This window comes from Camellia sinensis, chromosome 2, assembly GCF_055761805.1.
Source record: "Camellia sinensis isolate YWXY chromosome 2, ASM5576180v1, whole genome shotgun sequence".
NCBI classification, from domain to species: Eukaryota; Viridiplantae; Streptophyta; class Magnoliopsida; order Ericales; family Theaceae; genus Camellia; species Camellia sinensis.
In genome coordinates, this window is record NC_138962.1 from 146,368,446 (window position 1) to 146,385,350 (window position 16,905).

Sequence of the window (16,905 nt, forward strand, 5' to 3'; positions counted from 1 at the left end):
AGGGAGAAGCTCTCAACTTAGGGTTTGGATGAAAAAGAGATGAAAATGTTATGTAAAAAGTCGCTTTTACGATTTGATATACGCGAATCCCGCTCGAGCGGATAGTTTCATGCTCGAGCGTCAGACACAGTAACAACAACTCGCTCTAGCGCAAAGAGACCCGCTCGAGCGTGGATTTCACCCATCCAGTATTTCACAAATTGTAGACAGCCACTCGAGCGCCAGAAGGGCCGCTCGAGCTCAGACACGCTCGAGCGTAAGAAACGCTGCTCGAGCGTGAAAAATACTCTTGCAGCACTTTTGCAGAGACACTCGATACTGAAAGGTTGCAAACTCCGCTTGAGCGCAAGAAGTCCTGCTCAAGCGGATGATTGAAATTTTGGACAACAAGATTCTAGACCGAAAGGCAACCAACCTATTCTAAACACGCTCAAGTCATTTCAAAAATTCAAATTCAAGAGGTGTAAGGAAGAAAGACATAACAAGCAGCAACAAACAACAAGATTTGGATCTAGAATACCATGACGGTCGGGTAGAGACCCGAGGTCGCTATAGAGACACTAAATGTTACCTCTAACCCCAATACAGAAACAAATGCAGCAGATATAAATGAATGAGACGCACCCGTGTCTATCAACACATTAGCCAAAGTATTGCACACAACGAAAGTACCTCTCACAACTGAGGATCTCGGTAACTGCTCTGGTGCGGTAACTGCTCTGGTGCGGTAACAGCATACACACGCCCCTGTGGCCCCTGATGAACTTGCTCCTCTCTCAGAGCATAGGCCTGGTGCACCGACTGAGCCGAAGCGGCTCCATAGTTAACTCATGAGGTCTGAACTGAGTGAGCCTGCTGGTGGCTATGAGTCTGCCTCGACCCTAATGCGCCAGATGCGCCTCCCAACTGTGCGCAAGTCCTCTTCATGTGCCCCAGCTGACCACACTGAAAACAATTAAACCCATGACCTCTATTCTGGGACTGAGATTGACCTTGAGATCGATTAGGTGGCGATGGTGGTAACATCAATTGCCTTCATCCCTTTTGTGGGCATGCAAAGGCTTTGTGACCCGGTTGGCCACATTTGAAACATGAAAAACCACTCTGTGTACTCTTTCCTGGGCCTGAACTAGGCAAAGAAAAGGTAGACCTAGATTGTTGAGGTTGGGACTGGGATGAGGAGTTGCCTCTGCTCCTCTTATTCTGCCTATAGTCCCCCTGTGGTTCTTGGCCCCTAGACCTCAAACCCCGAAGTCTTTCCTCCTCAGCCTGCACTGTAGTGTCTACATGTGTCGTCGCCTCCACAAGACGGGCATAGTTCCGAATCGTGTTTTCGGCAACTTTGTATAAGATCTTGGTTCTTAACTTTTTCTCAAACTCAATACAACGACGCTCTTCTGTTGCCACTAACTCCGATGCAAATCGGGACAGACTAGAAAAAGCTGCCTCAAACTCGGCCACTGACATGTAATTTTGTTTGAGGTCCAGAAACTCTTGCCTCAATCTCTCCTTAGCAGTGGGAGGTAAGTACTTATCTTGGAAAGCAATCACAAATGCTTCCCATGTCGGTTCTACACTACCCTTGGCATACTTCCACCATTGACCCGCATCTCCTTTTGGGTAATAACTCGCTAGGGTCACCCTTAGTTCACTGTCTTTAATGTGAAGCATCTCAAATGTCTTCACTGTTTGTTTGAGCCACTCATTCGCTCTCTTGGGCTCGGGGCCACCAAGGAACTCATCCGGCTTGGCCTGCAGAAATTCTCTAGTAAGGAAACTAGACTTTGCCTTAACAGTGTTCTCTTGGGCTTGGTTCCCAGCCCTCAACAAGTTCATAGCCCCCGCTATTTCTCAGGCTAGGGTCCTCATTGCGGTTTGACCCGCTTGTTCCACTTGTTCGACCACATTAGTTTGGCCTGACTCTTTCTCTTGTACCGGAATCCCATGGACACGTACCTCATGCACACCCCAACGAGCCCTACCACGTCTCCCGCCTCTACCACCACGGGTTTGACCTCTTCCTGATATCCTATACAGGACAATAGAAATAATTTAGCACTCTAACCCATACGTGCCCGTAATTTTCCTTACACGTTCAATCACAAAAAAAATTCTATATACTTCTCTACCATATAGACAATTTAATTTCACTCCACATAAACACTTAGCCATGTAAACACATACGGTTTATCCTTTTACGATAAAATTCGTCCCACGAAAAACCAAGAATTCTTAGTAGAACGAGTATTGATCAAGTACCCTTCTAAGAAGACTTCAAGGAATTTAAAAGGTGTAAACAACATCCCAAAAGTCCAATCCCATACCCAAATAGCCACATAAGATGTTATCACATAGTAACAAAATTTATAACATCTTCCTATCATGCAACCTATCATGCAGCATGAACCCATGGTAGTAAAACAACCACTTCCCACTAGCTCCAAGTATTCGAACCTGGTAGCTCTGATACCAAGTTGTACCGCCCCAATTTTTATACCCAAATAATAATACGATAACCATGGTTCTTTAAAGTAAAACTGAAAATAAATCCCCACACTTGCATTACATGATACAAATAGTCTTTATGCGATAATACATTCACTTCAAATCAAAATAACATAAACAAATAGATATCCCCAAGGGTTTACAAGTTTCCAAGGCTTAGGTCTGGTTACACAAAATGGTTATTCAACCCACACAAATACAACCATTGGCTTACAAACAGAGTTACATCAAAATGAGAGCCTTGTACTCTCAACACATATTTCCTCGCCTTTAGTTAGGCGGGATCACCACATCTTTTCCTGCACAAAAATCCCGTAGGGCGAGCATAAAGCCCAGTAGGAAATCCTTAACAAAGTATATACATTTTATACAAGTTTCAAGAAAAGAAATGCACATGTCATGCTATGCCCCTTTTTGAAAGTAAGTCACATTTTCATCTTTTGAAAACCATCATGCTCAATGATGTCATGCAATTTCAATTGTTCAAAACTTAACAATTTATTTCAAGGGCGGTAAATACGACTCTGATAATCTCTAGGTCGGTGTCTGCAAGTAGACTATACAAGTACTACCAAATTGTCATTTGTACCGGTATTAACCGGAAGGCTCGACACCTATCCGCGTAGGTTTTCGGTCTTTCATCCCGGACTCTCAGGCCAACTTATTCAATATCATCTACACCACCTATCAAGACTTACCAACATATCTACCCCAAAACCATTCCATGAAAACTTGTTTCTCAACATTCTTTTCTCAATGCAAGTTTTCAAATCAACTTTCAAAGTTTAATGTAATCAAATGAATTGATATGCCAATTTCACAAGATGAATATAAATACTTTTATTCCGATTCATCATCCAAGGAATAACACAATTCTCTCTTCTCAAGTATTCTCAACAATCAGTCATTTCAAGACTATTTCAACGTTTTGAACAATAATTTCCAAAATGAACAACAATTCTCATATTCCATGAAATTCATCATTTATATAAATATAAATAAGAAATTTTCCAAACATCCATTTATTTTGACACACAAAATAAATATAACAATATCATTCATGGATTTTCAATTTCTTTTAAAAATCTCCAATTTCTAGGTTTTCTTACCAAAACTATACAACTCAAATCTTTTGAAAGAAAACTTTTCAAAATTATCTTTTCTTCAATCAACGAAGATCAAAACCCATAAGATCATTTTAAAAGAACAAGAGACAAACCCACTTTCAAAATCGATCAACTTTTTGAAACAACAATCAATTTTCAAAGCATTGAAGAATGATTTCGAAAACCATCTAGATCTTACAAATATATATATATATATATATATAACTCTAAGAAAATCCCTACCTCAAGTATTGAAGAAGAATTTAGATGAAATCCCAAAATCAACGATGCCTAAACTCGATCTCCACCACACACAACGAAGCACTCGAGATGATAACCAACTTTGATGTAGAACTTAGGTCTAAATCCCAATGTATTTGGAGAAATCAAAGAGATAAGATGACTTCTAGAGAGAGAAGCTCTAGATCTGAAATTCTGGAGAGTTTTAGAGAGAGAGAGAGAGAGAGAACTGAAAAAGTGATCTGAAATATCAGATTCACGAACTGATATAACATGGTCCGTTCGAGCGTCAGACACAACCTCCTGTTCGAGAGCGAAAAGCTTCGCTCAAGTGTCGAATACACTTTCCAGTACTTTTGCAGACAGGTCAAACTTCTGGGACTAAACATTCTCCGCTCGAGCGCATAAACGGCCGCTCGAGAAGACAAGCAACTTCGAACCCTCGTCCCTACCTGGGCACTGCCCCGAACCCGCCAAGGGGCTCTGCCCCCTGGACCCCTGCGAGCTGACCGGGCAGCTTGATCCCTGACCTACTCTGCGAAGTGGCAAAACTTGAAAGAATTAACTTCTGATACAACTCTGCAAGGCAAAATTCGGGTTGAATTCGCATCTAAAGGTTTGAAGACATTACTTGTTCCAAACACACCGTTACAACCTGATAACCAAAATAAGAGGAATACAGGGAAACTAAGATACGTAACACTATTCAAAACCATACCAACCCAAGCCGGGTACACCACACAGAGATGGGTCAAAACCGGGATCATTCCCAAAACCGAATTGCATGGCCAATTATAATTATAGAATTGGATTAATGAGATAAAAATGGATTCCAATATATAGAGAGTTACATTCGGCCCCTTTTTATGACCAATTATAATTAGTTAAGATTGAAGTTGGGCTTGCTTTTTTAGCGAAGCATTTTATTAAATTATCATACTAATAATCCAGTTTATAGACTTTGTTCATTAACTTTTCAAAATGGACATTTATTTTGGGACATTTAAAAATGAAAAAGTGGACTAACAAAATGGGATGGATTATTTATTTAATACATAAAAATCCACTTTAAAGGCATTATATATACCTGAGTTAATTAATGATACATGAATTGGAGATGATGCATGGGTTCTGATGCCATATATCCTATCATAATATTGGCAGCCACCAACACTGTAAGACCCAAGATCACTTTTCTACAAGTTAGCAAAATTAGTTAACTAATCGAGTGCACATCTAACATTTTGCAAAAGTATCAATTCACCAATCAATTGGATGGATTGGCCAATACTAATCAATTGTTCAATAAAAATAATAAACAATCATGCTATCATGCCTCCTAATGTTCTAAAACCAAGGAAAAAAATCTTGTTACTATGCAATCACTAACCCCTAAAGTTTAAGCAATGTGAAAACTTTAATATGGTAATCCAGTATCAAAACTCATTTTCTAATGTCAACAAAATATACAAAAATAAAGGTTTAAGCAAGAAAATTAGGTAAAAAAATATCACTTCAAGAACTCCAAAAAAATCGAAGGGATATAATAATGTTCTTAAGGTTACCTTGTGCTCAATAATAGTACCACTAGTAGTGGCTGAAGTCGGGAAGGGCATAGGTGAGCTGCAGTGGGAGAGAGGGTAAGAGAGAGGAAAAATGGATCAGAGAGGAGGTCTAGTGCGAGAGGTGAGAGAGATTAGGGATGGAAGAAGGAAAAAGCATAAGAGAAAGGACAACAGGGGGCAGGAATTTGTCCAGCAAGTACTCTATAATTCTAAAAAATTAAAATTAAAATAAAAGACCAAACAATGCACATGACAAGTTATTAGCTGCAACAAACAATATGGACGAAAAAGATGATGTCATGATCACCATTATAATTTCTCACATGTAACAGCTTTGAGAGAGCTTCCCATTTGGCTCAACTTTTCTTTTCAGTAGAGCATCTACTGAAAAAACTTGAGAGTAATGACAAAATCATCTTTTTCTACCAAAAAATAATATACAACGCTATTTTACTAATAGTTAGCAGGCAACAAACGAATAATTGGACTTGAATACAATGATAGTGGGGTTGCATGATCCAGTTAAATCTCTTGGCACAAATGTAACTAAAATAAAATCAAAAGTAGAGAAAAAAAAAAAAGACAAAAACAAAAACAAAAACAAAAGTTATAGTCAAACTCCTTTTTTTTTAAATCAAAAAACCAATACCATAAAAGATGTTATGACAAAACTTAGTTATTGGTTCGTAAAAAAAAAATATTTTAAAAAATGCAACTATAATTAACTTATGAATTTACCTTTTATAGCCATAACTCATTCATCAACCTCAAAGTGCTCACACCACACTCGTAAATCAAAAATCACAAAATGACAAACAATTCTAATCATAGGAACCATAAAAAAATAAAGAAAGAAAGATGAAGAAGGATGATGTTATTAGCCAAAATTACATTGATCAGTCCAAACACTTGCAAGAATTTGATCATTTGGAATTAAACTACTCAACCTAAATTAAACTATAAACCTTTCCCAAACTATGAACTTTTAAATCAATGAATTGTAAGCCCACTTCTTGTAATGATATTTGGAAGATTCAATCCGAAGCATCATAGCAAACCAAAACAAAAAAGAATAATAATAATAAATAAAACAAAAAACCTGAAACCTGAAACCAAATTTGAACTACTACCCCTTTACCCTTAAACATTAATCAAGAGGTTTTAAGATGATTAATGTTTGTTTTGGTGGACTAATTGCATACATTTTTTCTATTGTGAGGTGCCTTGTTAGTCCTTTTCCTCATGTTCAAATAATATACAAAACCAATCCTACATAAGAAATTACACACATTATAGCAGTGCAAGTCAATAAATTGATTAAATAGACTACTACAACACAAGAACCAAATTTTTAGTTCAAACTAGGTATTTTCTTCCAATAATTCATGTGCACATCCAACATAAATATATTATGTGTTTAACTGAATTTGTAATTGATCAAAGAAACATAAATGGGAAGTACCAACACAAAATACTCCTCGAATTACTAAATCTGGAAATTAACATATACCCAGAACAATGGCAAGAAGCAAGAGAGGATGTAGAGGGACAACGGTAGCGACGGAGGGGGTACAGTTGTATTCAGACGGTGCCAACGGTGGCGTGGTGCGGTAGTGATTACAGAGCGGGAGAGAAAGAGACAGAGAATAAGATCCAGAGAGAGAAAGAGAAATCAACTTACCTTGTGAGAATGAAATAATCCAAGTTCATGAATCGGCGGTGTCGACTTTGGATTTCAGGCGTTACAACGGTGGAATGGGACCAACAAAATCGTCCATGAGGGAGGAGGAATCAAATCATATAATATAGTTGTGTGAGAGAGAGGAAGAGAAAGAGACATGAGAAACCTAGGAGGGATTAGGGGCAAAATTTTGAGGGTCCTAAATTTTGAGAGGGAATTTTAAATTAAGGTAAAATTTCGTGAAAAAATTTGTTTTTAAATTTTTTTTTTTTTTTGTAGATGTGAAAAATATGTTATGCTTGTTAAATTAATTTTTTTTAATTATTATTTATTGTTTATAATTTTTATTTTATTAGAGTTTTATGGCTTAGTGTGAGAAGAAAAAAAAGTACAAAATTTAGATAAATTTAAAAGTATAAATTTTATTAAAAAAATTAAAATTACACCAAATATAAAACTATACAAAATTATTTATTTTTTTATTTTACGTATTTATAGGTTTTTTATAAATATTTTACTTTTTAATTATATCTAGATTAACTAAATTTAAAAATTAAAATTTTTAATTAAAATATTAATAAAATTCACTTAAAAAAAATGTATTGAAAATTCAAAAATAACTTTTGTAATTCCAAATCAAACATAGTATTAGTTTTTCAATTTTTTTTTTTAAAAAAAAGATATATTATTTTTTATTGTCATAAATAAATTATTGAATATCCATAACGATTGTCTATCACTATACAAACTCTGTCTCATGACAATACAGCACCATGCAAACTCTGTCTCATGATTGTCTATCACCATTGTTGTAGCAATAAGATTTTAGATCTACACTCATTTAGATCCATCACAAGCCTTTATTTTTTTTCTACCTTCTTCTTTATGTCTCTTTGTCTCTATTTTGTCGATAGAAAAAATAAAATTTGTTGCGGCAATTGTCAAAGGGTTCAAAACATATTTTTCTCTCATTGAACTCGTGATTCTTCTGCAATTCTACGTCATTATAAGCCTTTCTTTCGCTATACGAAAATGTCCCACACCCCTTGTATTATTTGACCTTCCTAAAGCTATCATGAGGTATCAATTTACTCATCACCACTGAAACTAACATAAAGTCTCACTTTACCTCTCCCTCTTTGAAACTATCACGAAGTATTACTTTACTACATAAACTATAAAATGATACCATTAAACCCTTCAATAAATATACTAATTTATTCGTTATTCCGTCTTTGGCATTTAATTTTATAAGTTCTACTCATTTTTTAGAAATTTCACTTTGCTAATAGTTAAATTACACCTAAACATTAAGGCTAAATTTCACTATTTGAAGAGAATGAAATTTCACTAGTTGAAGATAATGAAATAATTATTACTATCAAGTTTTAATTAAACAATATTAAAATTTTAGTAATTACACACATTATAAAATTAATTAGACAACAAATTAATTAAGAAAACTAAATTATCTTTAGCTAATTAAAAATATAGTGACAATCACTTGTTGCTCCAACGAAATCACTGGTGACATCTCTCTTTAACTCATAAGTCTTCCATTTACTTGCTAGTTCGTCTTTGTCTTTTATTTTATAATTTTTACTTCTTTAGTAGAAATTTCACTTTATTAATAATTTCACCTAAATATTAAGGTTAATTTCACTATTTAAAAAGAATGAAACTTCACTAGTTGAAATGATGGTATGTTTTATGATAATGATGACAATGATAATGAAGGTGGCGGTAATAGCAATGGTGGCTTCATAACGGTGGTGGTGGTGGTGGTAAGGTGGTAGTGGTGGTGACAGTAACAGTGACTGTGATGATGGGTGCAGCAATATTAGTGATGATTGTAGCGATTATGAGGTTATAATGGTGTATGTTAATGCTTGTGTATAAATATTTATAAATTCAATTAGCATTAAATAATTATATAATTTTATGTGAGAAATTCATCATAATTTAAATGACTTTTATCTTACAAACTCAATTATAATTGGATTCAAATGGATTGAATAAAGGGTATCGCCTCTTATACCAACACCACCGAATTATGAAAATGATTTTTAAATAATATATACTTCGCAAAAAAATATAAAAATTATCATTTAGAATTATCTTGAGACTTGAAGCATGGGTATGTCGACAAACATGTCATACCCATACCGGATAGTTACCGAATTATGAAATTTTTTTCCCACTCAATTTTAAAATTACTATTAGTTAACCAAGTCTATTGAAATTAATTAGGATAATAAACTAGTTATAATTGCGCACACACACACACACACATAGTACGCAAGAAATTTTCACCTCAATAATTTTCAATTGAGGTTCGACATAGTTTGGATATATACTAGATATGTTTGGCTAAACCAAAAATTAAGAAGAAAAAATTTGAATACATTTTTGTGTACCCATGCAGAAATAACATACTTTAGTAAGTATTCGGTACGAGTACAACATATTTGTCGAATTATCCATACTTCATTGTCTTATGATATTTTGTGGAAAAAAAAATATTTTCCAAGAGCTTACTCGTATTTGTGATCGTTGATGCATTTTTGGGAAATCAATTACATCAATTGTGAAAACTTACGCATTTTATAGCGATCCGATTTTCCCTCCATTGTTTATTGTATCTCGGACTCGGCTCCGTGGATGTCTGTTGTAGTATATGTTGCATTTCCGTCCTTTAATTCTTTGTATTTGAGTTTTAGGATGTGTTGGGCAGGTTTGTAACAGGTTGGGTGTGTTTTAAAAACAATTAGTTACTGTCCAGTTTTGGTCTCTTCGCTCAAGCGAGGACTCTGTCGCTCGAGCAAGCCGTGTGTTTTTGCTTCTTCGCTCGAGCGAGGGTTTGTACGCTCGAGCGAGTATTGTGGGTCTTCAGGTTTTCTTTTCAGACGCAGCTTTGGCTCGAGCGAGCTTTTCTTCGCTCGAGCGAGCTCGGTCTGGTGTGTCTCTTCGCTCGAGCGAGAGGTCTTGCGCTCGAGCGTGTGTCTGCGTCTAGTTTGGACCTGAAGGTTGTGTTTCTTGGCTCGAGCAAGCGAGCTATATGTTTTGGGTTTCTTCGCTCGAGTGAGGACTCCTGCGCTCGAGCGTGCTTCTGGGTAGCAGACCTCAAGCTTCGTGTTGTTGGCTCGAGCGAGGCTTTCTGCGCTCGAGCAAGGCCCATTTGTGTCTGGTCGCTCGAGCGACCACTCCTTCGCTCGAGCGAGCCTCGAGTATATCAGTTCGCAGCAGCGTGTTTTTACACACTTTTTCACTCTCCTTTTCATCTCAAACCCTAGATCCAACTCTCTCTCTCTCTACATACACATTCTCAACATGAATACCCTTGGTTCTTGGGTGTCTTTACCCTAGTCTCTTTGAAGAAAAGATAGAGCTTGGTGTGGGCTTCGCTTTGATCCGAAAAACATTGGGTTCTTGAGTTTTCACCCTCATCTCCTTTGAGTCTCTTCTTTTGAAGTAGGGATAAACTACTCCATCTTATGAGTTTTGTCATAAATTTTAGTCATTTTGATTAAATGGTGAGTTATGGAAATTTTGAAATGTTAGGGTTTGAACTAGAATTTGTAAAAGAGGGGTTTTTCAATTGATGAGCTTCATGTGTAAGTGAGACCTTGGAAAATGGGATTAATGTTGTAAAAATTGATGAAATTGAGCCTTAGGGCTAAAGTTGAGAAAATGGGGAAAATGCCCTAATTAAGTTTAATACATTAATTTGTATAATTAATTTGGGAAATATGAAATTATGAAATTGAGTTGAGAATCACGAAATTGGATAGAATTGGGGTAGAATGGTGTGCTTGGATTAATTTATCACTCACCTATGAAAATGTTGATTATTTATCTGTTTGATGAATTTATTATCTGTTTAGAAATGACTATTTTGGGCTATCGGTAGAGGATAGTCGTGATTGTTGTAGACACTGTATGTTGATTAGGGAAAACTGAAACTAATCGACTAAGTTATGTCATTGAATATGACGGTCGGATTAATACATCGAATATGTGTATTGATTGATCATTGTATATGAGGAAGTGTTTAAATACATTGCATATGTATATTTGTGTGGGAGGAGATAGGGGATGTACTCCATTGTATGTGAGGAGATAGGGGATGTACTCTATTGTTTGGGAAGAGATAGGGGATGGACTCCATTGATAACTAAGTTGGCCGGAGTGTCCAGGGTGAAAGTCCCGGAACCTTATATGCATCTGAATGATGTTGATATCGGAAGTGTTTTTAATATGAGTTGTAGTCTCATTTGAGTTATGGATATTGGAAGTGTATTTAATATGAGTTTTAGTCTCATTGAAATTGTTTGGTTAAATAATGAGCCATGTCTATGAATTGAATTGGATAAATAAGGGGACGTAAAATGAAACACGAATGTAATTGTCGTTGAATTGAGAAATGTTGTGAGTTGGTTTACAAGTGTTAACCATTTGTCAAATGCTAATGTTTTAGTCATTTCTTATATTTGGTTTAGCATATCTCTACTGGGTTTTGGCTCACCCTATATGGGACATCATTTTCAGGTGCAGGTGATATGTCACCTCCAAGGACGTAGCTTGGGAGGCTCAGAGGCTGAAAGCTCTTTTGTCGTTATCATTTTGTATTGCATGTAAATCAAGCCAAGGGCTTAATATGTTTAGAGTTAGAACTCTTTTTTTTGTTGTTGAACCCAAGTGTTGACTTGGAAAGTTGTAAGCCCGTAGGGCATTTACTTTTGTTGTCAACATGTAATACTTTTGTACTTAATACTCTGATAAATGGAAATATGCTTTATTCTTTTATGTCTATGGATGTTATGAATGTTGGGTTTATATGTATTATTTTGAGGGCGTGACACATTTCAAGAACAAACTCACGCGTAATTTTGTGTTAGCCACCCTAAGTTTGGTGACACAACTTACGTGACTTTGTGAAAACTTACACAATTTTGTGAAATAAAAGTGTTCTTCAAACACTTACTCGTATTTGTGATCACTTACTCATTTTTAAAAAAAATCACTTACGTCAAATGTGAAAACTTACGCATTTTTGAGAAATAAAAGTGTTATCCAAAAAGCTTACTCGTATTTTTTGGGAAATCAATTATGTTAGTTGTGAAAACTTTCGTACTTTTGTGTTGTTGAAAAATTTTAAGAACAAACTCATGTGTAATTTTGTTTTAACCACCCTGAATTTTGTGACAAACCATATGTGACTTTGTGAAAATTTACGCAATTTTGTGAAATAAAAGTGTTCTCCAAAGACTTATTCGTATTTGTGATCACTTATGTATTTTTTGGACAATTAGTTACGTAAATTGTGAAAAATTATGCAATTTTGTAGAATAAAAGTGTTCTCCAAAGACTTATTTGTATTTGTGATCATTTACGTATTTTTTGGACAATTAGTTATGTAAATTGTGAAAATTTACGCAATTTTGTGCAATAAAAGTGTTCTTGATAGACTTATTCGTATTTCTGATCACATACGCATTTTTTGAAAAAGTAGTTATGTTAGTTGTGAAAACTTATGCATTTTTGTGTTATTGAAAAATTTTAGAAACAAACTCACGCGTAATTTTGTGTTAACCACACTGAGTTTTGTGACACAACTTACGTCACTTTATGAAAACTTACGTAATTTTGTAAAATAAAAGTATTCTCCAAACACTTACTCGTATTTGTGATCACTTATGAATTTTTTCGGAAATGACTTTATGTCAGTTGTGAACACTTATGCATTTTTTTGTTGTTAAAAATTTTTAGAAACAAATTTACACGTCATTTTGTGTTAACTACCTTCAGTTTTGTGACATAACTTATGCGACTTTGTGAAAATTATGTAATTTTGTGAATGAAAGTGTTCTCCGAAGACTTACATGTATCTGTGATCACTTACGTATTTTTTAAAAAAACCACTTACGTCATATGTGAAAATTTACGCATTTTTGTAAAATAAAAGTATTCTCACAGAATATACACATCACCAAATGCAAAACATTAAAATCTGATAATTCACAATAACAATGACTTTAGAGGATGTGCACATTCACATCCACAAAAATATCCAATCGATAAGCATACATACACATGGATATATAATACCATATCAATCCATCTCGAAACAAAAAGTCAAATCCAACTTTAATAAATTATTGAACAATTCTAAACATTCGTCCCCACCAATACATATCTCAATGCAGGGGCAAGGGCAGAGGCACGTTGGGACCAAGAGGGGGGAGCTTCTATATGCACACACCTAATCCCCTCTTTGCACATCCTTCTCACTACACACACCAAGAAAATTAATTCCTAATTAGTTTCCTCAATACACACACGATGAGTTCCAAATGTACCCTCATACACACACATACACGCACACACACACACACCCGACCCCAAATACACACACCTATTGAATCTAAAGCACATCTTCAACCTTGAAGCATTCCATCACATACAAGTAGGGGTGTACACGGTCCGGATTGGTTCGGTTCTGAGAAAATCCAAGAACCGAACCGATCCTAACGGTTCTGTGATTTTGAGAACCAGACCAGACCGTTACACTTGTAAAACCGGACCAGAACCAAACCGAAAAAAACGGTTCGGTTTCGGTTTGGTTTACAGTTCCAAAAATTTCTATTTACAAAAATAAATTATTAATATTAGCAAAATAATTACTCAAACTAATTACATTTAACTCATGATAAAAATTAATAAGATTAAGGGATTACTTAATATTACATATCTATATCATCCTAATATCATTAAAATTATAAAAAACCAATTAATAAAAATAAAACTTGATATTATATATATATATATGTTTTAAAATTCGGTTCGGTTCGGTTCGAACCGCGATTTTTTCATAAAATCCATTAACCGAACCATTTTTACGGTTCTCATATTTCTTAATCCGAAACCGAACCAATTCTTAATAGAACCAAACCAAACCGTATGATTCGGTCTGGTTCGGTCCGGATTACCGGATCGAACGGATTTTTGAACAGCCCTACATACAAGCTGAAGCACCTATTCAAACTGAAGCACATCTTCAACCGTGTGCAAATACATTGAAGCATTCCATCTTATTACCGTGTGCAACCCAGGTGTGCAAATACATTGAAGCATTTCATCCACGAAGCTGCATCCCATTGAAGCATTCCATCAGATTTTCAATCCTCATTAGGTGAGTTTACTTTTGAATCATCATTCCTATTCAATCCTCATTTTCATCTGTAATGTAGAGTTATTCACTTGGAATGTAGAGTTTTTGATTTGGAACCGTCGTTCAGAACTGGTTAGCCGAAATATAACAATGTGTTCGGACGTAGGAATCCGAAAATAATCAATAATTTCATCAGTAGATTTCCGAAAATGTTACATTGTTTCGATAGTCAACTTCCGAAAAAATTGAATTTGGACAACACTCAACCTCCGAAATTATGTTTTTGTTTCGGATTTCAACTTCCGAACAGAATATGTATTTTCGGTTGTGAACTTCCGAACAGGTTTTTTTTTTTTTTTTTTTCCCCTTCTTAATTAAAACACTTAATTATAACACTTAATTAAAACACTTATTATAATTTAAAACACTTATTATAATTTACACACACTTATTATAATTTTACACACACTCTCATTAATTTTACACACACTCCTTTTATTTACACACACACTCATTACACACACTTATTATTTTTGCAGATAATATGGATTCTGAATATCAACAACGTGTCCCACCTACTGCTTCAAATAGACGACGTCGTGAATTGGATGTAGACCATGAACAGGGACGAGGGCGTGGGCGAGGACGAGGTCAAGGTCGTGGTCGAGGTCGTGATCCAGTTTCGGTAGAATATGATATTCCCAGTGCCAGTCAAAGTCGAAGCCGAAGCCAAGGACGAGTTGAAGGTTATGATATGCCTGACATTGTTGTGGAGGATACCTCTTTACCTGATTCTCCTCCTGTCCAGGAAGAGTACCTTACTCATGCTTTTCCAGGTGGACCGACTGATCCATCAATACTGTGGAGTTTCAATAGTCATGTGGCTGCAGCTATTTGGCACGGGGAGGTAAACATTCCTCAGTAAAAGTGAAATTCATTTGTATATGAGTTTTTGTTTTTTGTGTGTGTTGTATGGTAGTTTGTAATGACATATCATTTGTGTTGTAAGAACGAGGGCCCCTAAAATGTCATAATCACTCTTCCAAGATCCTTGCATGGCCATGGTGGTTAGTAGAGAACAACACCAGATTCAAAGCCATTATTGAGCAGTCTGGACTGTCACAGTTAGCTCGTTGCACTTATCGGTTCGTCAACAAGCTTCTAATCTCCAGTTTTGTTGAGAGATGGCAACCTGAGACGAACACATTTCACATGACAGTTGGTGAAATGACCTTGACCCTAGATGATGTTGGCACTATTCTTGGCCTTCCCATTGTAGGCAAATCAGTCAGCATACCAGATGTGACAGATCATCATGGAGTTACATTACTCGTTTATGGCTTGGGGATTACTGAACGTGCAGCACATGAAGAGGTTTCTTCTGCTGGTGGCAATTCAGTCAGGCTTGAATGGTTGCGAAGTCAGTTTGTTGGTGTCACAGATTCAGACCCCGAGAAGGCTATACAGTGCGCTGCTAGAGCTTATTTGTTGTTTCTGTTGGGATGTACACTCTTCAGTGACAAGAGTGGCGGCAGGGTTCCCGTTGTTTACCTTGGCTTATTGATGGATTTGGGATCTATACATACTTACGCCTGGGGTGCTGCTGCATTAGCATTTTTATATAGTGCACTTCCGAGCATTCCGACCTCATCAGAACATGGGCTACAATGAAGACATGCCACACGTGTACCATTGGGCATCTAGGAGAGAGGCGGGTTCCTCCATTGAGCATTTGAAATCTTTTCGAGCCAAGCTTGACAGTTTGGTAGCTACTGATGTAAGTTTACTCATCCTGCGATAATTTTAACACTTCCATTTATCTTACCCTTTATGTACTTTAATTCAAAAACACTTTACGTTTACAGGTTATTTGGGATCCATACCACAGCTGCAGAGACCGGCATCTATGTAACCCGGTTACGTTCTACCATGGATGCTTAAAGTGCTTAGACGTTGTCGAACCTTATCATCCAGATAGAGTTTTGAGGCAGTTTGGCAGGGTTCAAACCATCCCAGATGCACCGCTAGCTCCCAGTCATGGTGCGTGAGGCAACATATCTGCACGATATACAGTCATGTACAGATACTTGGATAGGATCTGGGAGGCTTGGGATAACCACGTGTTATCTGAGCAATGGAGGAGCACACCAGTTCGTCAGCCTTGGCAATGTGTACCGAGTTATATGGATTGGTATAAGAATATCACGCACCTATATGTCGAGCACACTGATGAACCGCGTGTCCATGACCATCAGGATTTCAGCGAACATGCAGATGTAATCTATTATCCTCTCTTTTGCATACATATGTAACTTACTTTTTTTTCTGATATGTTCCCTAAAATGTGATATTGTTTTCAAATGCAGCGTATTGCACATGCACTGCAGATTTCACATCCTATTATTGACGCTGGTTATCAGGAGGGGATTCGACATCCTTATCGACTTTACCAGGCTATCGAGAGTATGATGCATGTCCTTGAAGGTCAGCACATTGACGAAGTTGGACCTAGTTCTGTTGGAGGTCGCTTTCCATCTTCAACATTGACATACAGTCGTAGGCCTAGGCGTAGGCATACAGCTGATTCGTGACATGTTATTTTGTTACATGTTATTTTGTTAGTTGATGAATTTTTTT

The 16,905-nt window shown here is 36.4% G+C and overlaps 1 protein-coding gene and 1 long non-coding RNA gene across 2 annotated transcripts; one reads left to right on the forward strand and one right to left on the reverse strand.

Annotated features, from left to right (window-relative positions):
• Positions 1-1,035: 1,035 nt before the first annotated feature.
• On the reverse strand, positions 1,036-1,836 carry LOC145819131 (uncharacterized). The gene has a single exon (XM_082913090.1). It carries the CDS (start codon positions 1,834-1,836, stop codon positions 1,036-1,038), a length of 801 nt encoding a protein of 266 aa, XP_082769216.1.
• Positions 1,837-14,123: 12,287 nt separating this feature from the next.
• On the forward strand, positions 14,124-15,055 carry LOC145820368 (uncharacterized). The gene is made up of 2 exons (XR_014361716.1): positions 14,124-14,289; positions 14,808-15,055. It is a non-coding gene; the product is annotated as an uncharacterized LOC145820368 (long non-coding RNA).
• Positions 15,056-16,905: the final 1,850 nt, after the last annotated feature.

Bases quoted from the DNA above. Each gene is read 5' to 3' on its own strand.
- LOC145819131 (XM_082913090.1), bottom strand. From the start codon at position 1,836: ATGAACTTGTTGAGGGCTGGGAACCAAGCCCAAGAGAACACTGTTAAG.